The 17,390-nt window shown below is 43.9% G+C and overlaps 1 protein-coding gene across 5 annotated transcripts in view; it reads right to left on the reverse strand.

The window, feature by feature from the left end:
* The window catches only part of LOC148028288 (uncharacterized), a 341,703-nt gene that overhangs the window by 133,648 nt on the left and 190,665 nt on the right, over positions 1-17,390 (reverse strand). For all 5 annotated transcript variants that reach the window (XM_087690090.1, XM_087690091.1, XM_087690088.1 and 2 more), the window contains 2 exons: positions 3,011-3,096; positions 2,878-2,932 (listed from right to left, as the gene is read on the reverse strand). In XM_087690090.1, coding sequence (XP_087546216.1) covers positions 2,878-2,932; positions 3,011-3,096 — 141 coding nt within the window. The remainder of the gene's footprint in view (positions 1-2,877; positions 2,933-3,010; positions 3,097-17,390) is intronic.

The following is a 17,390-nucleotide window of genomic DNA, read 5'->3' on the forward strand; positions in this document are numbered from 1 at the left end:
CAGCAAAGGATTATTAGATACTTCATGTTCACCTTAAATGACAAAAGTCTTACCATCTCTTTCAAATTCCAGTGTATTATGATGGTAACTACATTTTAAGGATGGTTCCAATCCCCATAGCCACTCCCCCCCTAGAGCAATATCAGCTCTTTCCATGTTCATAATTTGGAAATCAAGTTTATCTTTATATCCTTGAATCTCAATTTCCAAATTGGATACCATTGTATCCCATATTTTATTGTCTTGGCCTTGCATCATACGAACAACATATTGATGCCCACTCTTTGGTTGGGGAAGTTTTAATTTTTTGACAAGTGCATAATTAATAAAATTATGTGTAGCACAGTCATCAATCATGACTCTAACTCTCTTTTCAGCTATCAATCCATGTACTCTAAGTAAATCATGTGGCCCAAAAGTAGGCTGCCACATAGAAGTTAACATACAACACTTGTGTTGTATATCCATGTGCAAGACCTCTAAAGATTTGTACTTTTCATGCCTCTTTAATTCTAAGGTCTGCACTACATGGATTTGTTTCTCTTTTCCCTTGCCCTTGTCCTTATCCTTTCCTTTGTCTTCCCCCTTTTCCTTTTGAGGGCAATTCCAAGCAGCATGGTTAGGGGATAGGCAATTGAAACACAACTTTTCTTTTTTGGCCTTATCAAAGTCATCAGGACTTAACTTTGGCCTCACATATGGTTTCTTTTCAAAAGGTTGTTTTTTACCCTTAAAGAATGGCATTTTCCTTTTAAATTTGCCCACAAATTTTGAGGTTTCCAATTCTTTAGACTTGGGCTCCGTATCAGTGAGACTAGTGAGTGTACCTCGACGTACATTATCTTCATTGATTAATGCAAATATAATTGCCTCTTCCAGCATCTTAGGTGAACTCATTTTTACTTCCTTTTTACAGGCTTTATCTAGTCCCCTAATGAATCCTCTTGTTTATTGAAATTCATCTATTCCTTCCAATTTGAGGATTATCTCACGATATTCCTCCAGATATGTCAGCAGGGGTCTTCCCTTTTGTCTGACATAATCCCAATCTTCCCAATTTCTTTCCATTTCATTTTCAGGAAGGAATTCTTTCAAAAAGACTGATTCAAATTGAGCCTAAGTTTCAGGTATTTTATTTGCCTCCTTTAAAGTTTGCCACCACTTATATGCTTTGGGTCCCAAAGTTAAACTAGCCTCCAGTGCTTGGAGATGTGGTGGGGTATTTTTAAGTTTATGTAAATCTTCCCATTTTTGGAGGAAATTAAAAATTGTATCTTTATTTACAGAGATCTCATATGAACATATGCAGTGAGGATATATGAACGTATGTAATGACAACTATTCTCCATTTGTTCTACTTTATAAAATCCTAGTTATAACACGTTTCTTATTTCACTTTAACAAGTTGCCTTTCAACCAATGATGAAGAATGATAGATGGTGGCACGTGATCCCGAGGTCTCCATGCTTTAGAGGAATATATAAAACTTTTATATCTATTCAGCATATGGATGATGATGTTGATACTAGAGATGATGATGATCATGAAGCAAGAGAGGTAGAGAATGATCATGGTGTAGGAGACAAGATTACGATAATGTCACTGTATAGGAAGATGATTGTGTAACCATTGTTGATGATACTCTAACAATGAGCATAGTGACAATAATAGTAGTGGGATTAGTTTGTTTATAAGTTTAGATATTGAGATGTTTTTATTTTTAATTCCATAACTTTTACATATATTGTGTCTCTCATAACAGTTTTGTTCTGAGGATATACATGTGCTAATGGGTGTCCCCATCGGAATATGTTGTGCAATCACAAATGGTAGATGTATCTTCTGTACTGCATGTGATATGCCTTCTCTTCATTGTTTTATTTCTTGCCTAGTTTCTAGACAATTCTAGGGTTTATTTCTTGAGTATGAATTTCAATGACACATTAGCATATAGTTATTTCCTCCTGGGTCTTGGGCAAGACGCCATCCCCAGCCACTTCACAGTTGTGGCAGCCTTGTCTTTTTCACTTTTTGTGTTGGTGGACTGGTAATTCGCACATCTGGTGGACGCATAATCCATTCATTTTTTATTCGGTCTTAGGTATCCGTGGTCATATGGGGCATGTTCGAGGATTGTTATCATGGCAAGTTGGCTCTATGGTTTCGGCTAATGTGATCCTCTGAGAGGTGGCTGCTCCATGGATGGATATCACCCACACCATGCTGGTTATGTCCACTTTGTGATCCCCTTCTTCTATTCTTGTAGTCTGGCGTTTTTTGTAGTTTTGGCTCCATGTGTTGTCTTCTACCTGTCTTTGAGTCTACTCAGTTGGCCAGAGGACCTTTTGTAAACATTTCAACACATTAACTTAAACTTCACCAAAAAAAGGGAACAAAAACAAGAAAAAGGGAAAAAAAAGGGAATGTAGAAGCAGCATGCAATAGGATTAGATGGAGCATATATGTCAAATCCAACTGCCAGACGCATAGCATACCTCCTCTTTTAACCAGTGTCATCAAGGCAGGACATGGACAGTCGGTCTTTTTGTGATTTTGTACTAGTGTAATAAATCTCTACTAGAGTAAAGCTACCCTTTAAATATTTTAAATACTACTTAAACTGCAAGACTTCCCATGAAAAGGAATACGATCTAATGGGGGACTATGATTTAAAAAAACAGCAAACAGTGGATGCTATCATTGCATGCATCTCAGTTGCATCATGTGCATGGGCTTCTGTGCTGCAACTGTGGCAGGATTTTATAAATAACTGAACTGAAGCTTTCTTCATCTGAACAATAACCTTAACATTGATATAGCTAGCTGAATTCGACAATTCTAGGATCCTTAACCAGATAACCAACAAGCTAAAAGTACCTTAACTGCAGCAGAAATATCCTGTGGTATCCCCCTTCTTGAGCTGAATGAAGGTCTGTGACACCATGAAATAGGTTACTTTTAACAATCTTCCAATGGAAATTGAATGCTCTTACCAGACAATACAGCAGACCTGTTTGATATGTACCGCAGAGCACCTCGAACAAAGCGACCGCCAAACACATCCCGAGGATACGACTGAAACCATACAGTAATTCTCTGCATACACCAGTTTGTCAGAGGTAAAATAGTGAGATTTTTTCCTCTCTCTTTTTTGGTGTGTGTGTAACTTGTTATAAAAATGAAACAAAAACCATCCTCCAACCTTTTGGGTTTTGCATAAAGCTTACACATTGATGGAAAGCATACGAAAAAGAATGAACTTACATTGTAGGTGGTTTTCATTTTTTTTCAAATGCCATTGTTAGCCACATTAGAAAGTGAGATATCAAGAACTCGTGTTCTCTCACAACCATAAAGAGATGCCTTCAAACACTAGCATCATGTACACCATAGTTTTTTTCTATACAACCACTACACAAGTATTGAATATAAGTAGCAGTAGTAATGCCTTAAATTTTGTTCCATTTCCAAGAGACAAAGTACACGTAATAAATCATCAACTCTACTAGAAAATTAGAAATACATTGGAATATTTCCCATGTAATCAAAAGCACCCCAATCTTGTACTATGGAGACCTAGAACTCTGCCACCTTGATGCATACTTCAACAACTGAATCTGCCAACCTTGCTTTGAGGCTCGTCAAATAGAGCTCTAGCATAGTGACATCTTACTACAGCGGGTTATGCAACTTGTGGAAACATGGTGCTAATAAAGCACAATATACTCAATCAAGTCTTGTATGTATTAAAGTCCGGCAGAGATCGCTTCACAGGTTTTCACTTCTATAGTCTCTCATAGTTGTTAGGTACAAAAGGTACGGCATGGAATGTTATGACTAAACATAGTACTAAACGATACCTTCAGATTTAGGTTTTATAAGTACAGCCCAAGAGAAGAATGTGGGAAAAAAAAATCATTATTTGGACTATGAATGAAAGAGCACATGTTTAAAGCCAAAATAGCAATGTAATATCCAAAACCTTTATGGAATATACACCATGCAGAACATGTGCTACAAGTAGATAGATGGTAGTGGACATATCATACATCATACAAAATAGAGAACTATAGAGTGGCTAGAGAGAGAGGCCTAGGATAAGCTATGACTATCATCAACATCATCAATGCCATCTGCATCAGAGTGCTCATCAAGAGAATCGAAAGATGACTCCTCAAAGGTGTTTGTGAGGCACTCTTGGACTCGTCCACATTGATGAGCTACCATCATCATCAATGATGGCTCTCTAGGCAATCGGGTGTCATTGTGAGCCACAAGATTGGAGCTACTAGAGGCCTGCCTCACATATATCAACATGCCAGTGTTGTTGAGGTCAATGGGCACTGAATGATGGGCCCTTGCACAACTTCTACCCAAAACCCTTGCCATGATCACATTGTCTTCAAGCGTCACCACTGACCTTTACCATGAACTCTCTATAGAGCTCCACAAAGATAACCTCCTCCTCCTCCTCAACCCCTGCACACTAGGAACAATGTCACCCATCAACTTGAAGATCTCGACATTCACCTACACATAAAGCCTCGCCCCTCCTCCTCAACCCCCTTATGCACACTAGGAGCAATGTCACCCATCAACTTGAAGATCTCAACATTCACCTACACATAAAGCCTCAAAGGTTGAATTTGAAAAGTTTTAGCTTTTAGGATTACAGATTCGACTCTGCAAGCAACAAACGTGAGGTTGAAAACTTAAAATTAAACTTAGGTTTTAACTCTTACAGTTTAGTATTTACCCACTTTGGAGTACCCATATTGAGCATCATCCACATCATGCACAAGTTAGTCCGACAATATACCTAGCCACTCTTAATTGTTGTGTCCTAAGTTGATTCTGAATCTTCCTATATATGAAAAAACATGCACTCCCATTTCTCTCATATGCACCTGAAGAGAAATCTTGGGCAAGGACTCTCATGGCTAAGGGCTAAAAAGTCTCAATTATGTAGCCACCAAAAGATAGGCTTCACAATTGTATCCCTCCTCCAATAAGTGATAGAAGCAAATGCCACATATCCTCCATAATCTGCATAGCATCCAAACTTCTCAAGCACTACATTATTGTCATTTATGGGCACACTACAAGTCATGTATGCAAGGTGGTTTGATTAGATCTTTGTGCCATCCATGATGGCTCTTCACTTATAGGCCAAATACATCAAAGCTACAATACCATGTATAAGGTTACATATTCATCTTCATCTCCTCTTTGCCAAGTCAATGAGATGTGCACACTACAATTTTCTAGCCACTATATACGCCTACACCTCCACAACTGTTACAACCATCCTTTTTTTTGCACCAAGAGCACTCTAGAACAAAAGTGAGATGAGCTCGGCTAAATCAGCCCTTTTTCCAAAATTCAAAAAGCTCATTTAGCTGACTCATTATCTCCTCTTCCTAGATTACACTTATCCAACAGGGTGGCTTATTAGGTAGTTACTTCGAGGGATAAGATCTATGCCATGATCTTCTAGCCTTTCAAGTAGTAGTTGCCCCAGAAGTGACTGAGAAAAGCAATTAACATACACCTTCTGAAATGAAATGCAATTCTTCTCTAGCTTTGACATGTTCCAAACATTCTTATTATCAACCTTATCCTTAGTAAAAACCAAGCATGCTAAAGGTGACTTTTTATTACTTTGGAAATGATAGCAACAAATACAATATTGACATATTCTCTTTTTAATATTACATCAAAAGTATGGGTCTTTCCCTTATGCTGAATAGAGATCACTTAAGTATGCGAATCCATCATTGCATGCACACACATAATGTCACCAAGGCATACCGAGCAAGATATCACCACATAGTAGCAATGGAGTAGAAACGGGATCGCGGGGTCCCAAGGGAACGGAAATAAAGCCCAAAGGGAAATGGGAACAACTTGAATTCTATACATGATTTATATATTTCAAAATATTTATTTAAAAACGCATGTACAATTTGCAAAACATGATAGTCTTTTTCATAGATGAAAGGTTCGTCACATTGAAATGGCACATAAGATCCAAAATAGATGATAATCTAAGATTATACTACATAAAAGAGTCAAGAATTATCAAGTAATAACTATAGTGGACAAATATGGCACCTTGGAATTTGAAAGTCTCTCAAAGTAACCACGGGATCATACATGGCTGCCACTAGCACCAAGACTATACAAAAGACTATCATCCACATTGTCTTAAAAAGCCATATCATCATCAAAATAAACATTTTCAAGTTCCAAAGCTTTCTGACCATTGGCCATATCTGTAGGCACAAGTCTTTTCCCATCCTCATCATCTGACAACTCTTCTTCATCAAGAGCCATAATCGTTTTTGCCTTGAGGGAAGCCACATCTACAAGCAAGTGCAAGTTTGCATTCAAATATATTAAGTCATTCACTTGTTTTGTCTGAAACCTATTCCTCTTTTTAGATGCAACATGACTAAATTTTCAAATATATCAAGTCATTCCTCTTTCCGATTCAAAGGGATGAGAGGATAAGCTTGTTGTTCTTTGTTTGTGTGTGTGTGTGTGTGTGTGTGTGTGTGTGTGTGTGTGTGTGTGTGTGTGTGTGTGAAGAGAGAGAGAATACTATAAAAACAAAGCTAAGATAGGGCGAGAGAAAGCTATAATTAGTTAGGCAAAGGTTAAGAGTTGTGTTAGCGAGAGGTACTGTCAAAGAGTCTAGAAAGAAAGAGAGTGTCCTATATTACAAGCTATAGCCAAACAAAGAGAGAGGGAAGAGTTTCAACTCTTTGCTACAGCCTTTTTTGAAATTGGGGGGAGAGAGAGAGAGAGAGAGAGAGAGAGAGAGATTTACGAAGCCCTGGCAGAGAGAGAGAGAGAGAGTGCGGATGGAGATGGTCGACGCGATGGAGATGCTGTCGCCTGTGCGTCTAGCCCTAACGCCGCCCGTCTGACTTCCGTGTTGCCTTCTTCCCTGTTGCGAGGAGCTCCGTTGACCCTCAGTTTGCACAGGGACTGGTGACGCCGTCCTCCTGCCCCTCGTCGCCTGACTGGGTTGCAGCAGCGCCCGCCAGCGATTCAGCAAGGGAACACATGGGCGACAGCTTGGCGCCCCCCACCTGAGCCGTTTCACGATTGCCCTGCCTTGGGTTCCGCGCTTTTTGAACGAACAGCAGGATACCGAGCCAGAGGCGCCACTCTTTCTGCAGACCGGCACGTTCGTCAGCAAACCACTATCAGGAAAATTAGGGCAGACCCGTGCAGAACAGGGGAGCAGACACGAGCCGCAGTGATGACTGCTCCTGCACAGTAGCTTTCGGACTGGGATTGGCATCCGCTAGGCTGCTGTGCACAGGCTGGAAAGAGAGAGACAGAGAGGGAGAGAGAGGGAGAGAGAGAGAGAGAGAGGCCTGTACCCCTGGGGGACTGCGACCTGTGAGCCACCCCTTCGCATTTTAGCTGCCTGCCGCCTGTTCCTGCAGCGATTGGGAGAGAGAGAGAGAGAGAGAGTTCTTGGCAGCGAGAGAGAGAGAGAGAGAGAGAGAGATGGCCGGTTTGGATCTGGATTTCCTAGACCAAACGGTGGCAGCACTTGGCCCGGATTCTGATGCTGAGGAACCGGAGGATATGGTTCCGTGCACTGAAGAATTGCCCCCGGGTCCTGACATCCAGCCTGCGGTTAAACGTACCAAGCATACCCCAGAAGAGATAGGTATTACTCAGGATCGGTCCTATGCGCAGGTTGCTTCGGATTCTGTGGACTCTCAGGAGGTGGACTGGGAGCATCTGTTGGAATTTGCCAACACTCTGCTTGGTGAATATGTTCAACATAATCAGGAAGCCTTCTCTGACTCTGCTCCAGACGATGTTCTGGAAGCTACCGTCGACCCAAAAACTGTCCTACGCTCCTTTTCGGTATTTTATGATCGCGCGGTGATACTCTTCTTCACTGGTCGCATCCCGCTGCTTTCCCGTATTCGCCAATGGCTGCAGAGTCTGCTACAAGGGGAATGTGTTGAAGAGATTTTTGTTGGATCCCGCGGTTTTTTTGAGGTCCTCTTGAAAACAGAGACGCACCGTGCTGCTCTCCTGTCTAAACTGCCTTTGTTTTTTGATCGTCGGTTGGTTCATGTGGTTCCTTGGCGCCCGATGGCAGATTTCCAGCGCCTCCTGCAACGTGAATGCCCTGTGTGAGTGGAAGTGGAAAATTGTCCGGCTGTTTATTGGCCGCTATTGAAGGATGCTATGGCCGCTGTGGGCACGGTTATGGTCCCTCCCAGTCTCAGGGCTGTGAATCGCAACCGATTGTGCATGTTATGGGATACTGCAAGGAAACGGCCTGCCTGGTTACGCCTCAACTGCTCTGGTATGCATCCGTTACACTTTCATTTGAAATGGGCCAATTTTGCAGGCCATTGCTTTTCCTGTGGACAGTTGGGGCACTTTATGGCTGAATGCCCAGAGCAACAACACGTTTCAGATGCGGGTCGTGTTGCTCCGCCCATGGAAGACATGGTCTGTGATGCCCCGTCGTTGGATACTATCCCCCCGCCCCAAGTTCGGACCAAAGGCAAACAACAGGTTTCGGGTCTGGATTCCCGTGCCACTGATTGGGTTGAAGTTCGTCCCAAAAAAGGCAACAGGATTGGTGCTGGCATGGAAAGTACTGTGCCTACTACCTCACAAGATTCCATGCGAACCTATATGCGCAGGAAGGAAATGATGTCTTCCGAGCGCTCTGCTCCTGCTATGGTTTATTCAGCTCCCCGTCATCAGCCCGCCAGGAAAATGTATTCGGATCGTCTCAAGGGTCCACCTGCCCAGCTGGCTTTTGATACCAGAGGCAACGTCATTACTCCGTGGGACCGTCGTTACCCACGTTCCAACCTCAAGCAAGCAGATATGCCGTCTACTTCCAAATCTGGTCCTCAGAACTCTTTTGCGGTATTGGCGGATTTCTTGGATGAGGGAGTCCTGGATATTCTCGCCGACAAAGTCAAATCGAGGCAAGCTGTGCCTCGTACCTGATTGTGTTTTGCATACACATGAAAATAGCCACGTGGAATGTGCGAGGAATTTGTTCTCGTCACAAGCAACATGCCATGTGGGCTGCATTGTACGAGAATCAGTGGGATGTCCTCTGCGCTGTTGAGCACAAGAGTCACGGTGAGGCCGGTAAAGTTGTGGATTGTCATGGCTTTCATTTGTTCTATGCAGGAACACAGGCCATGCATTACTCGGGTGTGCTCATGATTGTACATGTCAAATATCAGCCTGTTCTTATTAAAAATGATGTTCATGGCCGCTTTTTGGTGATTGAAATCTTATTCGAAGGGGAAATCCTATGGTTACTTGGACTCTATGCTCCGAATGATTCGTTATCTCGCCGGGAGCTTTGGCAGACTTTGCAGACTTCCTTGTCACTTGGCAGACGGGGCTTCTTCATGGGGGATTTCAATATGTGTGTTGATTCTTCCCAGTCTACATCGGAACACTCAGTCATGGATGCGCCGGAAAGTCGTATGTGGCAAGAGTTGGCTCTTGCTGTTCTTAAGCAAGATCTTTGGTCCTGGCTACACCCGTCTTCTCCACGCTTTACTTTCCATTCGGCCCAATATGCCACAACATGGTCGCGGTTGGATCGTATATATATCATGCAGAATGATGATTTTCTGCCTGAGATGCTCGAAATAAAAGTGTTGCAGCAATATGTCTTGTCGGACCATTTCCCTCTGCAGTTCGAGTTGCTTGCGCAACCCATTGCCCCTTTCAAGCAATTTCTGGAGAGACTCCCTTTGCGTTTCAACTCGTTCTACTTAAAGCATACAATTTTCCAGGGCTATATGCAGCAATTGCTTGACAGATTCTTCTTGGACTTTTCCTCTCAGGGCACTGCGTCATTTGACAGATTGCTCTCTAATGTGCAGCGGGTTGCTCGGCAATATGGGATCTATCATGCCTCTCTTTGTCGGCGCCGTCGACAGGCAGCGGAGGACCTGCTGGTTTTGGTTCGATCCCTGCTGGTGGACACTCCAGATGATGCATTTCTACTTGCACTGGCCATGCGGGTGGCCGATCTTATTAAAGAATTCCAGTTAAAATCGTATCAGCAGGCCAAATTGCAACATCTGACAGAGACTTTGCAGGATAGTGCATGTCAGACACATAAGTTCTTTCGAGCTCTCCATGCCTCTCCCGCTCCAGAGAATATGACCAGTCTCGAGGATGCACAAGGCCATCTTATCCTGGATCCACAGACTATTGTGCATATGTGCAGGAATTATTTCCGTGACCTTCTCGGTTCCGCTTCTTCACCTTCCACCCAAATTACTCAGGCCTGTTCGGTTTTTTATGACCTAGTCCGCAATCAGCTTCCGCAGGACATGCAAGCTACTCTGGAGTCAGATATTGGCGAGACAGAGGTTATGGATGTCTTGTTACACTTGCCCAAAGATAAAAGTCCGGGTTGGGATGGTCTCACCAATGAGTTCTTTGAAGCTTTCGCTACCCAACTGGCGAAACCATTGCAAGCCTTGTTTCAGCAGGTGTGGGAAACGGGGATCATGCCTCCCTCATGGAAACAAGGACTTATTAAACTGCTTCCAAAAGTTCCTTCGCCATCTAAGTTGACACAGTGGCGCCCCATTTCTTTGATGGGTTCAATGTACAAAATCTTTTCCAAAGTAATGGCGAATCGGCTCCATAAGCATCTCCCTGCCCTTGTGCACCCTCTCCAATATGGTTTCATTAAGGGCCGAAATATTCTACGCAATGTTTTGAATGCCCAATTGGCCATTGATTATGCTCGGCATTCTAATCAGGAGGTGGTACTGATTCAACTGGACCTGGAAAAAGCTTTTGACTATCTGGACTGGTCTTTCGTTGCTGACCTTATGTCTGCTATGGGCTTTGGTGCTCGGATGTCTCGTCTGATCTACACCATTAGTGTTGCGGCGTCTTCGCGAGTCATGCTGAACGGAGGTGTTACTGAGCCATTTGTACTTGCCCGTTCTGTTCGACAGGGGTGCCCTTTGAGCCCTTTATTCTTTGCCCTTGCGACACATCCAGTTCTTTCCATGTTATCACATATGGCCGCCTCCTCCCAGTTGGCAGGACTGTCGCTTCCTACAGGACAACACTTCATTGGCCAATCCCTGGCGGATGATACTTTTATGATTTTGCGTGCGGACAAGGATAACCTTCGAAAAGCATTGGATGTTTGGGGTCTCTTTGGTCTGGCGTCAGGCCTTCGTATCAATGCGCTCAAATCAGCCATTCTAAGCTGCACGGAGTCGGATTTGCAGTCCTTGGACTGGCAGGGTCAGGTTATTCCTCGAGGTTCCATTGTCAGGCATCTTGGATACCCTTTGGGTGTTGATGTTCCCCCAAAGCAGCTTCTGCAGTGGATTTCTCAGAAAATGGTGGCCAAGTTTATGTATTGGAAGTCTCAGGCCTAGCCTTTTCATGTTCGCCTCAAAGTAGCCCAGATCATTATGGTGCCAATGCTCACATATTTTTTGCCATTGTTGCCCTGGACTCCTACGACTCTGAATGCTCTCACTCAGTCTATTCGCTTCATGCTATGGAAGAAGGACTCATTGCATGCAGGCATTTCCTGAATCTCCTGGTCGCATGCGTGCACCCCCAAACGCATGGGTGGCGGAGCTATTTTAGATGCCCATACTCACATGCAGGCACTTCGTTGGTCCCTTTTCCGCGCCATGTGCTCGGATGATCATCATCCGTGGGTCGTTATCGCCCGGTATTTCCTCGAGGGCCAGGGGCTTCGGCATGGCAATACCCAACTCCGGAGTTCTTGGTGGCACGTTCTGAATGCGGATTCACGGTTTTCCAGTTCTTCTTCCTCGCTGCTTACTCATTTGGTGTCTTCCTCGCAACACGTTCTTCAAAAGGCTCAGTGGCACCCTCCGGAGGATCGATTGGCTACTAACTCTTTTCAATTGGAATTACTGGCAGTCTCGCGTTTACTTTCGTGGGAAGGTAAACATGAGCTTAGACCACAATTCAACCGAATGGCACGTTTGGGCTTGTCTTCGGTTGCGGATGCCACCCTTGCCAGTCGCAAGGTGCTTCTATCGTTTCGTACTGCTAGGCGGCTTTTCAGGATCCCTCGTGGATATAGGCCTTTATGGGAACAGCTACTGACGGTGATCCAGAGCAGACAACCCTTTCCCGCTCTTGTTTCGGATCATCCCTGGCAGGATTGGGACCTTCAAGGCCGGCTGCATTTGAGCAAAGCTTCTGCCAACCAAGTGTATCATCTTATGATTAAAGATAATCAATGGCTAGTTACTAAAGCGAATGCTTTATGGGGATTGTGCAAATCTCGGTCATGGTGGAGGGCAACTGTGATGGAGGGCTGGGTCAACAAGACACCCTTTAAATACAAAGTCTTTCTTTGGCGAGTGATGATTGGGGGTCTTCCGCTTGCTTCGGCTCTTTCCAAGCGACGAATCTCCAATGGCACTTGTTTCTTTTGTACCACTACTATGGAATCCGCCCGCCACCGATTTATTTCTTGCCCCGTCGCTAAGAAAGTCTGGTTATTTTTGTCGGCCGTTTGGCGAGGGGTGGTTGGTATCACACTGCGCCCCTTTGATTGGGTTTTGGGCCAGCCCAAATACCCTACTCCCGCACAGCCACATATGAAGCTCATGTATCACTTTCTTCGATACTGGGGCTGTTGGCATAACTGGACCATTCGGAATGCGTTTCTGTTTGACTCCGCCCATAATGTTCAGCGGCATATTGTAAGGCTTAAGGGCCTCTTGTATTGGCAGTTAGCTCTTCTTCATCGTTCTAATGTGCTCTCTACGGAGGACTTCCGTCCTTGGCATATGGCAATTTCCTCCGCATCCTTGCCATGAAATTGTAACTTGTAGTACTTAGCACCTCTTCGCATGATGGCTTGGATTGTCGTCATGTATCTTGTAATCAAGTAATCTTGTATTTTTTTCGTAATTAATACAATTACCTTTTACGGAAAAAAAAAAAAAAGATTTACGAAAAAGAGAGAGAGAGAGAGAGAGAGAGAGACACAACTTATTGACCCCAAAACTCGCACTCCTTCCCGTATCCCTTTATCTTCAACTGCAAATGGATGGATTTAGAGCTTTGTTCACTCGAGGATTGCCCTTTATCTTCCTCCTTGTGAGAAAAATGCATCCCCAAATTTGACATTGGCTCACTAGCCTCTTGAATCTCCTTGATATTCTTCAATTTCAACTGCTTGAATTCAAGCCTTCGATTTTGAGCACGTATCTCGAGGGAGACGTAAATTAGGGGGCACAGTAAAGATTAACCAAAATATCCACATCTGAGAACTCAAACGGCTCAATTTTGCTGAGATAACTTAAGAGATGGCTAGAGGATGAGAGAAAATGCTAAAGAGAGAGAAAATTCGAACTTCCATCATGAGAAAATGAAAGAAATCAATTGTTGGCCTATCTAGATAGCCAAGAGAGTTGTCGCCACTGACAAAATACCCCAAATACCATGTTGCCTAGCTGAAATAGCCCTCAAACTACTGTCACCTACTATTCTAGTCTCTTATGGGCATGTCATCAACTCCTAGAGATCTTCTACTAGTTGGAAATGGCATGGCAATTGTTGCAACAGCAATGGCAGCCTTCTCTCTCTCTCTCTTTTTTTTTTCGTAAATTCTCCCTCTCTCTCTCTCTCTCTCTCTCTCTCTCTCTCTCTCTCTCGTTTCTAGTTGAGATCCAAAGCTCCGCAAATTACGACTATAGACTAGCACTACACAGACAAGGGGCACTAGTCACATCCAAACAATGACTACACACATGGCACCTAAACACAGACAGGTGACAGTCCAAAGAGCAAAGGAGATCAAAGTAGCACAATGCTTGCAGATACAAGGGAACTAGACACAAATGATACAAAAGAGAGAGATGAGGGAGATCCGCGTGTGACATGAGCAGTAGTAGCTAACAAAGTTGAGGACCCACACCAGATGCTACCCTCGTACTACTTAATCCGAGATGTGTGACATACCCTATCCCCACCAATCCTAATTGGGTGGAACTAGATATACGAGTATCGTTCAACTAGACAACCATACATGTACTATCTTATCCTCCCACTGTATCCCTACATAAGCACTATTTTGTCTTGTACATCACCTAAGCTTCTTTTACTCTATATAACTGACCATACTCCAATACGTTACATTTAGTGTCTAGTGACCATCAACATTATACATGATTTTGTCTCATAGGCCCATTTTCGCATCAAAAGACCTGGTGTCTTGTTCAACCAGCCCTCTATCACAGTTACCCTCCACCATGACCGGGATTTATGCAATCCCCATAGAGTATTAGCTTTAGTAACCAGCCATTGATGATCTTTAATCAGAAGATGATACATCTGGTTAGTAGAAGCCTTTTCTAAATTGAGCCGGCCTGCAAAGTCCCAGTCCTGCCAAGGACAATCGTAGCAAGGACAGGAAAGGGTTGTCTACTCTGGAGCACCATCAAGAGCTGTTCCCATAAAGACCTGTATCCACGAGAAATCCTGAAAAGGCTCCTGGCTGTACGAAACAATATCAACACATTGCAACTGGCAAGGGTGGCATCCACTACCGAAGTTAAGCCCAAACGTGCCATGCGGTTGAATTTTGGTCGAAGCTCATGTTTGCCTTCCCATGAAATTAACCGCGAGACTACCAACAGTTCCAATTGAAAAGAATTAGTAGCTAAGCGATCCTCCGCTGGATGCCAATGAGCCTTCCGGACGACCAGTCTCCAGGAACACACCAAATGGGCAAGCAGAGATGAAGAAGAACTAAAGAACCGAGAATCGGCATTAAGAACATGCCACCAAGAACTCCGGATTTGAGTATTACCATGCAGAAGCCCGTGATCCTCAAGAAAATAATGGGCTATAATGACCCTGGATGATGATCCGAGCACATGGTGCGAAAAAGAGTCCAATGGAGTGCCAGCATATGAGTTTGGGCATCTAAAATAGCCCTTCCACCCATGCGTTTGGGGGTGCACGCATGCGACCAAAAAATTCCAAGAAATGCCTGCATGCAAAGAATCCTTCTTCCATAACAAGAAACGAATAGACTGAGTAAGAGCATTCAGTGTAGTAGCAGTCCAGGGCACCAACGGCAAGAAATATGTGAGCATTGGCAACATAATTGTCTCGGCTACTTTGAGGTGAACATGGAAGAGCTAGGCCTGAGACTTTCAATACAAAAACTTAGCCGCCAGTTTCTGTGAAATCCACTGTAGTAGCTGCTTTGGGGGAACATCAACACCCAAAGGGTACCCAAGATGCCTAACAATGGAGCCACGGGGAAGAACCATTCCCTGCCAGTCCAATGACTGCAAATCCGACTCCATGCAGCTGAGAATGGCTGATTTCAAAGCGTGGATGCGAAGACCGGAAGCCTAACCAAAGAGAGCCCAAACATCTAATACTTTGCAAAGATTATCCTTGTCCGCACGTAGAACCATAAAGTTGTCATCAGCCAAGCATTGACTAATGAAGTGCTATCTAGAGGGAAGCGACAATCCAGCCAACTGAGAAGCTGCCATGTGAGATAACAGCGAAAGAACTAGATGAGTCGCAAGGGCAAAGAAGAGGGGACTCAAAGGGCACCCCTGTTTGACAGAGCGGGCAAGGACAATTGGCTTGGTAACGCCTCCATTCAACATGACTCGCGAAGATACTGCATCACTGATAGTGTAGATCAGACGAGACATGCGAGCACCAAAGCCCATAGTAGACATAAGTTCTGCAATGAAAGACCAGTCCAGATAATCAAAAGCCTTTTCCAGGTCCAATTGAACTAGTATGACCTCATGATTAGAATGCCTTGCATAATCAATCGCCAGTTGCGCATTTAATACATTGTGTAAAATGTTTCTGCCCTTAATGAAACCATACTGGAGAGGATGCACAATGGCAGGAAGATGCTTATGGAGCCGGTTCGCCATTACTTTGAAAAAGATTTTATACATAGAACCCATCAAAGAAATTGGGTGCCATTGTTTCAACATGGACGGCGAAGGAGCTTTTGGAAGCAGTTTAATAAGACCTTCTTTCCATGAGGACGGCATGATCCCTGTTTCCCACACCTGCTGAAATAAAGCCACCAATGGTTTCGCGAGCTGGGTGGCAAAAATCTCAAAGAACTCATTGGTGAGACCATCCCAGCCAGGACTTTTATCCTTGGGCAAGTGTAACAGAACATCCATAACCTCCGCCTCACAAATATCTACCTCCAGAGTAGATTGCATGTCCTGCGGAACCTGATTGCCGACCAAATCATAAAAAACTGAACGAGCATGAGCAATTTGTCTTGAAGGAGAAGAAGTGGAACCAAGAAGGTCGAGAAAATAATTCCTACACATATTCACAATAGTCTGCGGATCAAGGACCATTTGCCCGTCTGCATCCTGGAGTCTAGTCATATTCTCGCGAGCAAGAGAGGCATGGAGAGCTTGAAAGAACTTATGAGTCTGACAAGCAGTATCTTGCAAAGTCTCCGTCAGATGTTGCAATTTGACCTCCTGATAAGATTTCAACTGAAAGTCTTTACTAAGATCAGCCAGACGCATTGCCAGTGACAGCAGAAATACATCATCTGGAGTGTCCACCAGCAAAGAACGAACCAAAGCCAACAGATCCTCCGCTGCTTGTCGAAGCCGCCGAGAAAGAGAGGCATGATGAATCCCATACTGCCGAGCAACCTGCTGCACATTAGAGAGCGATCTTTCAAACAAAGCAGTGCCCTGAGATGAGAAATCCAATACGAATTGATCAATCAATTGCTACATATAGCCCTGAAAGATTGCATGCTTCAAATAAGACGAGTTGAAACGCAAAGGCAGTCTATCCAGAAATTGCTTGAAAGGTGCAATGGGTTGTGCAAGGAGCTCAAGCTGGAGAAGGAAATGGTCCGACAAGGCATATTGTTGCAACACTTTCATTTCGAGCATCTCAGGAAGGAAAACATCATTCGGCATGATGTAAATACGGTCTAACTGCGACCATGTTGTTGCGTACTGGGCAGAATGGAAAGTAAACCCGTAGAAGAAGGGTGCAACCAAGACCAGAGATCTTGCTTAAGAACGGCAAGAGCCAACTCCTGCCATATACGACTTTCCGGCGCATCCATTACCGAATGCTCTGATGTGGACTGAAAAATCAACACACATATTGAAATCCCCCATCAAAAAACCCCGTCTGCCAAGGGACAAGGAAGTCTGCAAAGTATGCCAAAGCTCCCGACGAGATAAAGGATCATTCGAAGCATAGAGGCCAAGTAACCATAAGATCTCTCCTTCATTAAAACTTCAATCACCACAAAGCAGCCATGTACATCATTCTTAATAAGAACCGGCTGATATTTTTCATGC

The sequence above is a fragment of the Lygodium microphyllum genome, chromosome 12, assembly GCF_053477565.2.
Source record: "Lygodium microphyllum isolate KBCC chromosome 12, Lygodium_microphyllum_v1.1.10, whole genome shotgun sequence".
Lineage (NCBI taxonomy): Eukaryota > Viridiplantae > Streptophyta > Polypodiopsida > Schizaeales > Lygodiaceae > Lygodium > Lygodium microphyllum.